General features: G+C 43.3%; 1 protein-coding gene across 1 annotated transcript in view; it reads right to left on the bottom strand.

Moving 5' to 3' along the window:
- DGAT2 (diacylglycerol O-acyltransferase 2) overlaps positions 1-14650 on the bottom strand; it is a 54700-nt gene extending 40050 nt beyond the window's left edge. The window contains exon 1 of the mRNA XM_043997873.1: positions 14517-14650. Coding sequence (XP_043853808.1) covers positions 14517-14556 — 40 coding nt within the window. The 5' untranslated portion in view covers positions 14557-14650. The remainder of the gene's footprint in view (positions 1-14516) is intronic.
- Between the last annotated feature and the right edge of the window lie 344 nt (positions 14651-14994).

Raw genomic sequence — 14994 nt, 5'->3', positions numbered from 1 at the left:
CTTACTCACACACATACCCAGAGACAGTAACAGTGCTAGATGTGGAGGATGGAAGCAAAGTGAGCTTGTCTATTAGTGTTCTGGCAAGCAGAGGGTGGTTCAAAAACAACAGGTATGCCATGTCACAAGGAAAAGAGTCACCAGCATGGGCCTTGGACATATTAGGTCTAGGGTGTGTTATAGACTTAATAAATATATGCTTGACTAAATTTAGGAGGGACAAGTCACACTACAAACTGATTCCTTACAACATTTTTTAAATGGTGGATTTTCCTCTTGCATGTAAATGTTTGTTTATTCAGATCACTGAAGAGGTGAAAGCCTTTCAAAAGGTTAGAGTCCTCTCCAGGGCTTAGGTTTGTTTTGTTTGGCCCAAGGTGGAAAAACTAGGAGTGATGAGGAGGGGGAGGGGTTGTAGAGGGAGATTTCAGCTTTTTTAAGCTTAAAATTGCACATCAGTATTTGGGGAAACTTCCTAACAATCAGAGCTATCCCAAAGTGGAATGGACTGCCTCCAGAGGCACTTCATTCCTGTTTAATGCAATGATTGGTTTAATATTGTTGGGGGGGGGTATCATAAAGAACATGCCTGCTTACTTATGGGTTAAACCAGGTGACCTCTGAGATCCTTCCAATTCTGAGATTCTGTGATTTTTAAGTAGAATCTTTAGAGCCAGAGGATGTTAGGAATCATCTATTTTAACCCTTTATTTTAGGATGAGGAAACTGAATCCTAAGGAGGGGAAATGACACCTAGAATCACATACAGAGTATCCCAAAACAGGTTTTAGCTTTAAAGCTTAAAAGTTAGAGACCTGATAGATGCTAGGAAAAAGAAAAGGAAGAGGAATAAAGCAAACTTCTTAAAATCAGTCACAAAAGAAGAACGAACATCTCTAAAGTCAGCAGGACAATACATTTGAGTAAATAAAAACTGAATTCATACCCCACTTTTTGGGGACACAACTACTGAGCTAATGAAGACTGACCTGTAATAGCAATTTAACAATAATAATGATACTTGACATATGAATATGCCTTTAAAGGTTGGCACTTGATGGTCACAGCCCTGAGGCTCTCTCATGACCATATAACTAGTCAGTGTCAGAGCTAGTTTTTGTTTGTTTGTTTTTGTTTTGTGGGGAGTTAAGTGACTTGCCCAGGGTCACACAGCTAGTGTCAAGTGTCTGAGTCTGGATTTGAACTCAGGTCCTCCTGAATCCAAGGCCAGTGCTTTATCCACTGCACCACCTAGCTGCCCCTCAGAGCTAGTTTTTGAATCCATGTACCTAGGGACTCTTAAGTCTAAAACTTTTCCCAGACTGCCTCTTAATCTAACTGAGGCTGGCCTCATTTCCTGTGGCCACTCTTGTCTACATGACTTAAAATTATTAGTCTCAAGAAAGCAGTGTTCTATAGGAAAGATCAATTGACTGAGAGCCAGTAGACCAAGGTTCTAGCCCTGGCTTTGATACTACCTTACTATGTGATTTTTGACACATCACTTGACCTTTAGGTTTCCTTCGGGTGGTTGGACTCAAGTCTCTTCTGGAGCTAAAATTCTAACTTTTAAGATCCCTGATAACACTAGCATTCTCTGTTCTATGTTCTTCCCTGGAAATCAAATTTTTGCTACAAATATCCATTCCTAGAAAAAAAGAAATAGGATAAAAGGATCTCTGTCCTAAAGTGGTTTTGGAGGTTTCAGTGACTGATCAATTCCTTTCTACCCCCTTCTTTCCCCATCTCCCCATACGTCTGCATCCATTTTTAGCCAACCTCTGATAAGGGTTAACAATGTGACACACTCAGCTCCACTCTTCTTTCCTCCTTCCCAGTCCAAAACCCTTATCAGAAAACTGATAATTCTCTGCTTTGGATTGAAAAGGTCTGGGCCATTTAATTGCTCTATTGCCAAGTCCCTTTCCCTACCATTCTGTCAATTTAATCGTCATTTACTAAGTTCCAACTGTCTAAATGGAATGGGTGGTTTTAGAAGGAAGAAAAGTTCCTCATCACTAGGGATGCTGTAAAAGGGAATCCTAGAACAGGTTGAACTAGAAAGCTTCCAAGGCCCTTTCCAGTGATGGTTTTACTCACTGTTCACCAAGGTCATGAGAAGATTAATCATAATCACAAATTCTCCAAAGCTATATAGTTTGGAGCAAGTTATGTGGAGTATGACATAATTTCTTTCATGTAGACATTAACATGCTAAGACAGAACAGTTCAGTGGAAAGCACACTGGAGTTCTGAGTCAGAAGACTTGAGTCTACGCATTAATTTTTTTTTTTTTTTGCGGGGCAATGGGGGTTAAGTGACTTGCCCAGGGTCACACAGCTAGTAAGTGTCAAGTGTCTGAGGCCGGATTTGAACTCAGGTACTCCTGAATCCAGGGTCAGTGCTTTAACCACTGCGCCATCTAGCTGCCCCTGAATTAATTCTTAATATTCAGTTAAATCATTATCCCTCAGTTTCCTTCCTTTCCCTACCTGTCTCTCTCAGAGTTGTTGTCAGGAAAACATTTTGTAAACCATAAAACACTTACAATAAGTAATAGTTTATTATTATTAAAGACACAGTCTCTACCCTCCTTAGAGGGGCTTACAATGAACAAGATATAATTTTTATTCTCCTAAGTCTACAATAGGTCAGCCAGGGTTTTAAGTGACTTGCCAGGATTACACATCTAGTACCAGAATTGGGATTCAAATCAAGATCTTCTGACAAATCCAGTTTTCTTTCCATTATTATCTCAAGGCCTTATCCTGAGCAAGCAGTGACCAAATAGGAAGAAGATAACAAGATTAACTGAGGTAAGCTCTTGGTGCCAAGAAATGCAGAAAAAGGACACACTGGTACTCTTCCTGGAAGAGATGGTACCTGAGATGGGCCTTGAAGAACAAGAAGAAGGAGAGGAGAAAAGAGAATGGATTCTAGGCATCTATGAGGCAAAATAATAAACCAGGCCCTTTAGCCTTAAACTGAAGGAGAAGGATTCAATATGAAATAGTATAAACAGGAAATAAAACAGCATGCATGAATGCAGAAATAGGATTAATGTTATTATGTTTGTATGTATATATATATATATATATATATATATATATATAAAACCTATATCAGATTACCTGCTGTCTAGGGGAGGGGGGAGGGAGGGGAGGGAGGGAGAAAAATCTGAAATTGTAAAGCTTGTATAAACAAAGGTTGAGAACTATCTTTACATGTAATGGAAAAAAAATACTTTATTAATTTAACAAAAAAAAAACAACCCAGCATGCATGGCACAGTGGAAAGAACACTATCCTTGGTGTTAGTAAATCTGGTTCAAATGCTGGCTCTGATGGTTACAAGCAAGTCAGTTTAACTCGGCCTCAGCAAAATAGGGATAATACTACCTGCACTAACTGACTCACAAAGGTGCTGTGGGGAAGGTATTTTGTAAACTGTAGTCCTATAGGAATGTGAATTACTATTATCAAAATGAGGTTCAGAATATAGTTGGGAAAGGAAGCTAGAAAAAAAAAAGTGGCTCAAGGTAGACAGCTCATTGTCCTTAGTATTGGTGGGAATGTTTAGCTTTAAGAAGACCTGGGGTTGGGGAAAGGTAAGAAATTATGAGATGATGGCTTTCTTCATGTATTTGAAAGACTGGGACATGGAAGATGGATTAGACAAGTCTTGCTTCATCTAAAGAACAGGACTGGAGCAATGGGCAGAAATTGCTGAAAGGCAAGTTCTGGGTGGGTCAAAAGCATGAGGAAACTTTTGAATAATCTGAGCTATCTCATCTCAACTCCCAGAAGACAGAGATTTTTTTTGGTCACTGAATTAACAATGTGGTACCTTATACATAGTAGATGCTTTATAAATATTTGTTGAATTGAGATATAAATCAAGCTCTTTGGGATATAATAACACTTGCTCTATTCCAAAAAGTTGTTGAGGATTAACTAAGATAATATACATGAAGTGTTCTGCAAATGTAAAAGGCCATATTGAGAGGAAATGAGGCACAGTGGCTAGAGAGTGGGCCTTGGGCCCAGAGCCCCAGAATCTAAGCTGACAGGGGGCAGCTAGGTGGCACAGTGGATAAAGCATCGGCCCTGGATTCAGGAGGACCTGAGTTCAAATCTGGCCTTAGACACTTGACACTTACTAGCTTTGTGACCCAGGGCAAGTCACTTAACGTTACCTCATTGCCTGGCAAAAAACAAAAAAACAAAATCTTCCTTTGGAAAGTGTTCCATTCTAACTTCCACCAAGAGTACATTGACAGATATGCTTTCCCATAGCTCCTCCAGCATTATGCTCTATCTTCCAATCAACAGAACCGGCTAAGATTGCACTTGACAGCAGGTGTACCTTATTTTAGGCTACCTTCCCCCAAAGTCATGGGTGTATTAAATTTATAAATCAGACCTGATATTTTTCTGAACTTCCCTGATCATGTCACAAATATGGTCCCCCTCCAACTGAGTGATCTCAAAGCTCAGCTTTAAGTCATTCCATCTCCTTTTACATGATCCATAAACATAGGCTTGACTATGCCAGAGTGATGAGCTCTTGATCTTGAAAAGAATCATACCCTTGAGGAAGTCACTTAATTTCCCTGAACCTCAATCTCATGTAAAATGGAGATGATCATGGAAACAATGTCTTATATTGGAAAGAACATTGGTTTGGGGATAAACTGAATCCTTGAAGAGAATCCTTCTATAATAAGATTAATTGCCCTCTAATATTTTCCTGTTTTATAAATTAGGTTTCTTTAAAGCTGGGTCTACCTGTGGATACACGCAAAAAAAAAAAAGGAACTCAAATGATCTACAAACCAACATGAAATGCATTAAGGGAAGTCTAATACTTACAGTGGTCCAGAAATAATTTTTTTAAACCACAGGGCTAATCAAGATTCAATAAATGTTTCATGAATAAAATTCTAGATGATTCATCTATTAGATTTCCTAAAGTGGGGCCTACTAAGCCATGTAAACTTGGTTTCCTTCTCTAGGTCCTGTTTCTTCACATGTAAAATTAAGAGTTTAAACTAAGTGGTATCTCGGGTCTCTTTCCAGCTTCTACATTCCGAGTCTAGATTTACAGTAGAGACAGTGCAAATTGGTTGTAAGCACAGCAAGCACAAAAGGCCAGGAGCTCTCATATAGTCTGGGAAACTTCCCCCACTTTGAGTTCTGATACCCTGTGCCATACATACTTTCTAGGGGCATTTAATTATGATAATAACCATCATTGTTGTTGTTATTATTATTCTAAGGGCATATATGTCTGGCACACTCCAGCTACTGAAGGACCCTCACCTTTAATCCAAGTATAGAATCAAGTAGCCAGTGGCAAATCCCCCCACTACTTGATGGTAAATTTCAAATAACTAGCAGAGTGGGAGGTAGCTGAGGTTGCTTGGAGACAATGACAGACTCAAAGTACGTCAGAGTAGCAGTCACCATCAAATTCCCCAAATGGGTTGCAGTCACAATGCACGGATGTGTGAAAAGTGAAAATTGGTTTCTTCTGGACACACCTGAGCCCCAAGGAGCCCTGAATGATTCAATCACAGGCTTCTGTGTTTTCTGTGTGGTGTAATTCAAAGTATGTTAAATTTGTTATCAAAACAGCAGAATTCAAGTCCCATCTCTATCATTTACTAGCTGGGTGACTTCAGGAAAGTTCAAGTCATTCCATCTCTGTGAGGCTGCTGTGTCACCTGTAAAGGGGGAGTGATAAAAGGCAGTGTGGAAATTTATTTTGATTTGGGGACCCTACCTTTGGGCTGAGATTAGAAAGCCTTAGGCCCTCAGGGTCTCTTCTGTGTGGGAGGTGCTGGTGTCCCTCCCCTTCTGCTTTAGCTGAGCCAAAAAGCCCCGTGGGCTATACAAGACAGCAGGTCAGACAGCTGCGGGAGAGATCCCCAGCTCCCTCCACCCTGAGAGGATCTATCCAAGAGATCCCTGGCTCATCCAGGCTGGGCTCTGGCATAGCCTGTGCTGAGGTCCAAAGCGCACAGCAGGGGCACGGGCCCCTGGAGCCGTGGATGTGGTACACACAGGAGGCTCGAGTGCCCCGCCCCTCAGCCGCAGCCCTGGTTGACGGATTAGCTTGGTGAGTATGGGGGTGCAAAAAAGCCCCAAGATTTGAGTGAAGAGAAGTAAGATATATATAGACCTGGGAGTTAGACAGCAGAGGGAGGCCAGCAGACAAGATTGGGGGGGGGGGCGGGGCCGACGAGATTAAGAGAGCAGAAAGGCTGGAGCACTAAAAGAGAGGGAAGGAGAAAAAGCTAAGAGCAAGAAGGGACAGAGGCCAAGAGACAAGATTAAGGGGGACTGACAAGATCAGAAGAACTGAGAAGGTTGGGGGTGGCAAAGGGCAGACTGATGGAGCAGACAGACAGAACAGGAGGCAGCCAGAGCACAGAAGTGGTCAGCACAGGTGGAGTTAGTGAAAGGAGCTGAGCAGTGAAAGTGGAACATACCCTAAGGCAAGAGGTGGCAATGGCTCTTATCGTATTAAAAAAGTTCCAGGCACAGTAGGTGTAAAGAGACCCCACTGAACGCAGTCAGGTTGTACATTTTATTTCCCTGTATTCATAATTTAAAATTGTATCTCATAAATAAACTCTGCTTTGATTATTTAGTTAAGAGGCTTCTTAATCCTTTGTTTATCAATTTGGGAGCAGTGTGGGGAACTTTTTAAACGGCCCATATTAAGTTAATAGCAGTCAGATAGCCAGTGAGTCAAAAATCCCCAGATTAGTCCTCCAATCAGATTAGGCCCCCCAAATTATCCCTGGATAGTCAAAATATTTCTACAGCATTTATGAAGGGAGCCTTTTACAACACAGAAAGCTGATTAGACTTCTCCTTCCCTTGGTCTCCTGGTATAGGTGGTATCACTCATCCCTAGTTTCTATTTCCATACTACAAAAGACACAGAGCTTTCTCCACATATGCAAAACACATATGTGCCTTTCCTCATACAGGCCCTTCCACATGCTTTAGTGTCTAACATGTTTTCTCAAAGTTAACTTAAAACTACTCTCTAGAGGTAATATAGATGATGCTGAGAAAAGGATTCCCATTCATGTGCAAACTGGATTAGATGATTTGGAGCCTGAGGATTTGGGTTCAAGTCCTGCCTGGCTCTGCAAATTTACTAGCTTTGTGACCCTGGGCATGTCCCTTTTCCCTCTCTGGGCCTCAGTTTCCTCACGGGCAAAATGAGGGGATTGGACTAGATGATCTCTCTTTTTTTTTGGTGAGGCAACTGGGGTTAAGTGACTTGCCCAGGGTCACACAGCTAGTAAGTGTTAAGTGTCTGAGGCCACATTTGAACTCAGGTCCTCCTGACTCCAGGGCCGGTGCTCTATCCACTGCACCATCTAGCTGCCCCTAGATGGTCTCTTAAGGGAGAAGCCTTCCAACTCTGTATTTCAAAGATTCAAGAGGAGAGAGGGGCTTGCAATGCTGTCTCCCCTTTCATTACTTTCGCTGACTCTTTCCCAAGCCTCAGGTGAGCCAGCTGCCCCAGGACCAGGCCAAGTCCAACTCACCAGCAGGAGGCCCTGAGGGAGAAGCTGTGGGCCACTGTTCTGATACAGCTGGCACTGTAGCTGGGCTCTTATCTTCAATCTTCACTTGATCAGTATAAACAGAAGCTTGGGCTCCAGAACTGCTCTTTCTGAGAAAAACCTAGGACTACGAGGCCTCATAGCCAGCCCTTTCACTCTGCCCCCTCCAGCCCCTAACCAAACCTGGAGCTAAAAGTGCCAACATTAGTCTGGGTAGGAAGTGGTAGCCTGTTTCCAGATAAAGTTGGGGCAGAATGGAGAAGGCTGATGACTTATGGCCAAGAGGAGGGGTTGGCTCTTGGCCATGACTAGGCGTTGAAACACCCAATTCCCCTACCCACCAATCACAGAGCTTCAAGGAAAGGACTTTGTCAATGTGTTACATGGGAATGGGAAGGGGGGGAGAGAGAGAGCCCAAAACCCACCCAAGCCACTCAGATCTCAGTGATCTTTAAGATCCTTTTCTGCCATAAATTCCATAAATGATCTTCCCTTCTTATACTTTTTTCTGAACCTTTCCCCTATGGGGGTTTATGTTTTACTCTGCTCTGACAAGAACTTCCTATGTGACTCTGGGCAAGTCACTGTCACTCTGGGCTTGTCTTCTCCTCTGTAACTTGAGGTGGCTGGAAGAGGATTTCAAGAACAAAAACCCTAGAAGCTCACATTTCTAATATTAGATGATGCTTATATAACCACTTGAATGTCTTTACAGACATTTTCATTTGATCCAACAATTATTAGCCCCATTTTACAAAGGAAAAGAGAAAGAAACTAAATATAAAAGAGGGTAAATTGACTTGTTCTAATTTTGTTGTTGTTCAGTTGTTTTTCAGTCATGTCTGACTCTTCTGTGACCCCATTTGGGATTTTCTTGGCAGAGATACTGGAGTGGTTTGTCATTTCCTTCTCCAGCTCATTTTACAGATGAAGAAACAGGCAAACAGGGTGAAGTGACTTGACCAAGGTGATAATCACTAATCTTCCTCTTGTTTTTCTGGGAAGGGGAGAAAGGTGTCATATATCCTAAATCATGCTGGGGGTCAAAAGGTTATCATTGAGGGATTTTATTTATATAATTTTTCATTGATCATGGATAACCCAACAGGTCCATCTACCTGGAGATATTTATGCAAGTCTACTTCACACTAGCCCCACTTGACGAATTCCATGCTTCTACCAAATGGCCCATTAGGCATTCTCCACATCATTCCTCCTGCCTTTTCCCACCTCCACACATCCAAGCCAAGACTCCCCACCTCCCCATCAATGGCTGGAACCCAGTCCCTTCACATCTCTGTCTAGTGAAATTCTTGTTTTCCTTCAAGACTCAGCTCACATTTCCACTTTCCCATGAAACTTCTCCTTATTTCCTTGTTTCCCACATTTCACCTCTCTACTCCAAATCTTCTTTCCCTCCTCTTATTTTCATAGAGCATTTTGTCTGGATCTCTCCTTTGTCTCTACTACAATAGACTTGCTAAATCCCCGTGGTAGGATGTAAACTCCTTCAGTGCAGAGACTCATTCCATTTCTATACTCTCAATGCTGAGCATAGGGCTTTGGGGACCTCTACGTGACTGTACTTGAAAAGGGAAAGGCAGTATGGCATAATGGAGAGAGTCAGGTTCCTATCCTTCCGAGCTTTGTGACATGAGCACATCATATTCTCTCTATGCCTCAGTTTCCTCATCTGTAAAGTGGGGATGATGATAATAGCAAACATTTATATAGTACATGAAGTAGTGTACATGAAGTACATGAAGTAGGTGGCACCACAGTGCATAAAGTGACAGACTTGGAATTGGGGAGACCAGAGTTCAAGTCTAACCTTAGACACTTACTGTGCAACCCTGGGCAAGTCATTTAACCTCTCTGTGCCTCAGTTTTCTTATCTGTAAAACAGGGATAATAAGTGCACCTATCTCCCAGGGTTGTAAGAGGATCAAATGAGAAAACATATCAATTTTATCTTGATAACATCTCTCACATATGCTGCCTTCTTTCCTCTGTCATTGTCACCACCCTGGTGCAGGTCTTTATCTCTTCATATATGGACTATAGCAATAACCCAATGATTAGTCTGCCTACCTCAAGTATTTTTCTTCCCCACTCCAATCTATCCTTCACTCAGCTGCCAAAGTGATATTCCTAAAGAATGGTTCTAGCCACGGCACCCCATATTTAATCAAATCCAGTAGTTCTTTATTACCTCCAAGATCAAATATAAAATTCTGTTTGGCATTCAAAGCCTTTCGTAACTCTTCCTTCCCCCCCACCCCCCGTCCAGTCTTCTTAGATTTATACTACTTTCCTTTCCTCTCCCTCTGCCCCTCCTGTATTCTTTGATCCAGTAACACTAACCTTCTTGCTATTTTTTCTAAAAAAACCTCTCAATTCACATAATTTTCAATAGCTGCTTCCCACACCTAGAACAATCTCCTTCCTCATTTCCACCTACTGGCTTCTCTCAGGTCCCACCTTCAAAGGAAGCCTATTCTGACTTCTCTTAATTCTAGTGCCTTCCCTGGGGTGATTATTTCCAATTTATCATATCTATATCTCTATCTATCTATATCTCACACATATATCATATACACACAGATGCATATATCTTTTTATGTATATATGTACACATACATACACATATACACATATGATATGAACAAGATATAGATGCAAATACCTATATATGAACAAGCTATATGTTTTTATGTAAATAAATAAATATCTTGTTCGTACCTAGGTGTTTGCATGTTCTTTGCTCCATTCAACTAGAAGCTCCTTGAAAGCAGGGACTGTCTTTTAGATTCCTTTCTATCCCCAGAATTTAGCATAGTACCTACCACACACTAGGTACTTAATACAAGTTTACTGATTGACTTATGCGAAGTGTTTTGCAAACTTTAAAACACTATAGAAATGCTAGCTATTATTATTGCTAGGTGGCAGAACAGATAGGGTTTGCCACAGAGTCAGGAAGACCTGAGTTCAATTCAGCCTCTGAGCCTGAGCAAGTCACTGTTTGCCTGTTTCCTCATCTGTAAAATGAGGAAAACAATAGCACCTACTTCACGTTAGTTGTTGGAAAGGAAATATTTTCTAAACCGGAGGGAGCTATGTATGCGTGAGCTATTAATTCAATCAAACAAATTCACAAACATTTATTAAGCCATTGCCACCTTTGCACATGCCCTCCCCCAGCTGAATCTTACAGGGCCCAGTCTGAGCTTCCTCTTCCGGGAAGGATTCATTCTCTCTGCTTCAGCACACAGTGATCTTCTTCTCTGAACCCCAGATTTACTGAATATTGCCCTTTTCCCAACACTTGACTATGACCTGTACTGTTCACTACTAGTAAAGATTCCCATTTATATAAAGCTTTAATGTTCTCCAGCTTTAATAATTGCTTTCTTCATGTAACCTTGTAAAAATAGTATTAGCATTATCTCCATTTTACAGATAAGAAAACGGAGCCTCATAGTGATGAAAAGATTAATTTATGGTCACACATCTAGTAAGTGACCTGTGTTTTCTATGTTAAATCTTATCTCTAACTTTGGGTTTTGTTTTTGTTTTTAAATAGGATTTAGTTCAAGGGTTAACCTGGGATCTGTGGACTCTTTAAAAAATATTTTGATAACTGTATTACATTTAAAAACATTTTTCTGAGAAGGGTTCCTCAGGCTATACCAGATTGCCACAGGAAACCAGGACATGAAAAGGTTAAGAATCCCTCTTTTAGTCAAATCCTTTCATCTTCCAAAGAAGAAAAGTGAGGCCCAGAGGTCTGTTGAAATGAATAAAACAACTCTGCCTAAGGTGTCCTAGCAAGTAGCTTTGAATAACAGAACCTGGATTTCAGATGAAGTCCTCTCACTATGGCTCTCTCTCCACTGCCTTGCTGTCTCTCATGAAGAGTAGCTCATAGCAGGCAGCTAGGTGACACAGTGGATAAAGCACTGGCCCTGGATTCAGGAGGACCTGAGTTCAAATCTGGCCACAGACACTTGACACTTACTAGCTGTGTGACCCTGGGAAAGTTACTTAACCCTCATTGCCCGCCCCCCTCCCCCAAAAAAGAGTAGCTCATGACTGGTTAGAACAGAGAATATCAAACTTGCTCCACTGCCTGATTTGAGTGCCATTCCCTACTCCTACCCATTTCAATCATTTCTCAGTTACATCAGACTCTTTGTGACCCCCATTTGGGGCTTTCTTGGCAAAGATAATGGAGTGTTTGCTCTTTCCTTCTCTAGCTCATTTTGTATGTGAGGAGCTGAGGCAAACAGGGGTAAAGGACTTACCCAGGGTCACACAGCTAGTGTCTGAGACTAGATTTGAACTCAGTCTTCCTGACTACAGGCCCGGTGCTCTATCCACAGCACCACCTAGCTGCCTAGCAGCAAATCTAAAACTTAGAGCAGTAGAAGAAAAATAGAGACCTGAATAAAAATAGGATTCACAAAATGGATAATCAGCCCTTGAACAACAAAGTTAACTGTCTAAGGGATCCAGAAGAAAGTGAAGGAATATTTCAGTACATATGTTTTCTAGTAAACAAGTGATCTCTTATCCTAAATATTTTCCCTTTGTTGTTAAACTAGGGAGGCACAGTTTCAACTGCAACCTCTGGCCAAACTTGACCAGTCTGAGGATTTCACTAGCCTTATCATTAGTTTCCCTGATTCCATTTTTGAAAGACACCTGCAAGCCAATAATTTCTCCCCTTTTACTACCTCATCTATCTGCCTTAGTATTACAAAATTACAAAAGTCCAGACTTGGAAAGTACCTCAAGAGCTTATTTGTTCCAACCCTTACATCAGAACATAGAATATATGTCAAAAATACAATGGCTCTTCTGAGTGAGAAAACTGAGGCCCAGAGGGGAAATATTCACTCAACATCACATAGCCAGTTAATGTCAGAGTATACCCATATGGATCAATGAATGGCAAATATCACCACCTTCCCCTAAATCATGTCAGCCCCAAGGTCCCTATAGTTGAGGTTTCTATCTCTGAGGTGATGTAGGGGAAGCTTTTGTCTTTCATGTTGCCAAAGGTTCAGATGCATCTTCAAATATTCAGGATCAAGCACAGCTCAGTGAAATGCAGAATGGTATTTAATGAATCCTAGCCCTGATTTTTAAGCTGGGTTGCCTGGGTACAAATTACTCAACTCTAACAACCAGTCTTCCCACATGCAGACAGACCACAGAAGCCACTACTTATTAGCAAGCGGTGTGACTTTCGGCAGGGACCTAGTCAACATCCTCGACAAAGTCATCTAGCTTCCCAGTGATGGGGAGCTCACCACCTATTGAGACATGTCATATTCCACTATTAGCCCTCGTTGTTAAGAAATTTCTCTATTAGCTTGGTAAATTCTGCCTCTCTATAACCTCATTTCTAGATATCACAGGGATTCTAGATTCCCCAGAGAGTGGGGGAAGGAGGCCCAGATCAACAACCGGCCCACCTTGCTCAGCAACCCCCACTGAATCTGTAGGATTTAACCTTCACTAGTATTGGGGATTAGTAGAGAAAGCATATCAGTTACTCTACATTTATACTTCCCTCTCAGCCAAGAGGGGCCTAGGACTGCTTCTGTGCATGGTATTAGCTTCCATCTGCCGGAGGGGTGAGATACCAGACCAACACTAATAGGTGGAGGGAAAGGAAATGGAGGAAGAACTGAGAATTTGTTTCTTAGGAACTAAAAATAATACCTGCTCCTTCCTCAACCCAGTGATCTCCCACACCCTTTCTTCAACCTCTTAGCCTAGAAAAGGGAGAGAGTAAATAGAAAACCAAGTTCATTCATGATCACTTCTTCCTTCTCCTTTACAGAATCTCCTTTTCAGGTATTTCACACACCTTGGGAGACCAAGAAGGAATATACACCTCACCCCCATCTTCACCTCTTAAGGCCCCCATCTTAACCTTCTTAGAGCTTTCATCCAACCAAGGCTGCAAAATTCTTATCAACATTATAGCAAGCATTTCCTTCCTCAACTTTTCATTCGCAAAGCGAATTGCTCCCTCTTCCACAGCTCTTCCTGATATCCACACTTCTACCATATTACAAAACCTGAGGACCGCATTCCTCATTTTATCCCCCAACCCCCCCCATCATAACAATATCTGAGGATGATTCTCTCATTTGGACCATATTACCCTGCCCCCATTAAACATCTGAGATGGGGCTCCCCTCAACACCTCCCAGACATTTCTCATCAATACTTCTCAGGGCCTCCTCCTTCACCTCCTAGAGGAACCCTTCACCTCACACCAGCCATTAGAACTACATTTCTCTAACCCCCTCCCCATAATTAGATCTCTCAGGCCTCCCTCACCCTCTATCCCTTCGACAATACACATCATGAGATTTCTTGAGGCCTTCTCCCAACCCCATTTTAACATGAGAGCAGGTCCCCTCATCTCTGAAACCCCACCTTACAAGATCTGAGGGGCCTCTCCTCATCCAGACTTTAACACCTGAGAGAGGTTCCCCTCACCCTAGTTTTCTGACACCCCTTCCCAAATGTTCCCAGAGGCTTCCTCTCAACTCCATTTTAACATCTGAAAGACGTTCCCTTCACCTCATCCTTCTGGACCCCCCTGTCCTGAGCTCTCAAGTTACCCCCTTTTGACACCTGAGGAGCTCCCCCTCACCTCACTGCCTAACACCTCCTATCCTGAGCTCTCCCAGGAGTCCCCCCGCCCCCCGCAATCCCCTTTTGACACCTGAGATGGGCTCCCTCACTCCCCTGACACCCCTCTCGCTCCTAAGCTCCCTGAGGGGACTCCCCCTCAGGCAATTATACACCTCCTTGAGGTGAGGGGGAGGGGTCCTCCCGCTACCCCCGCCTCTAACGGCATCTCAACGTGGGGTTCCCAGTGTGCCTCCCCCCTGGCCCTCACCTCGCAGGACTCCAGAGTAGGCGGCGATGAGGGTCTTCATGGCCGCTCAGTGGCCCGCGGGAAGCAGCCGCCTCCTCCCCGCGCGCCCCAGCTCCATCCCCTGGCCCGCAGGCCAGGGCTTCCCCCGGAGGGGGGCGGGGTGGGGGGGGCCGGAGCACCGCCTGCCCTGAGGGACTGAAGAGGTGAACGAGGTGGCAGAGATGGCGAAGGAGGAGGTGACGGCAGCAGGAAGAAGAAGAGGAGGGCGCGACAACCCGCGGTGGTGGCAGCAGCGGCACCGGCACCGGTACCGGCACCGGCGACGGGTAGGGGGCGTCCCAGGCGCCGTGTGTGCTCGCTCCGGAGCCGGCTCGCTCTGCAGCCGCTTGCCTCGGGAATGCCTCGATTTATAACCTCACAGAAGGGTCACGCCCCCCTCCGTGGGGGGTGGGGCAGGGTGCGCGAGACAGCCCGCCTTCTCACTCCAAGCTCCACCCCG

The sequence above is a fragment of the Dromiciops gliroides genome, chromosome 3 (assembly GCF_019393635.1).
Source record: "Dromiciops gliroides isolate mDroGli1 chromosome 3, mDroGli1.pri, whole genome shotgun sequence".
Taxonomy (NCBI): Eukaryota; Metazoa; Chordata; class Mammalia; order Microbiotheria; family Microbiotheriidae; genus Dromiciops; species Dromiciops gliroides.
This window is presented reverse-complemented; position numbering and strand designations above follow the sequence as displayed.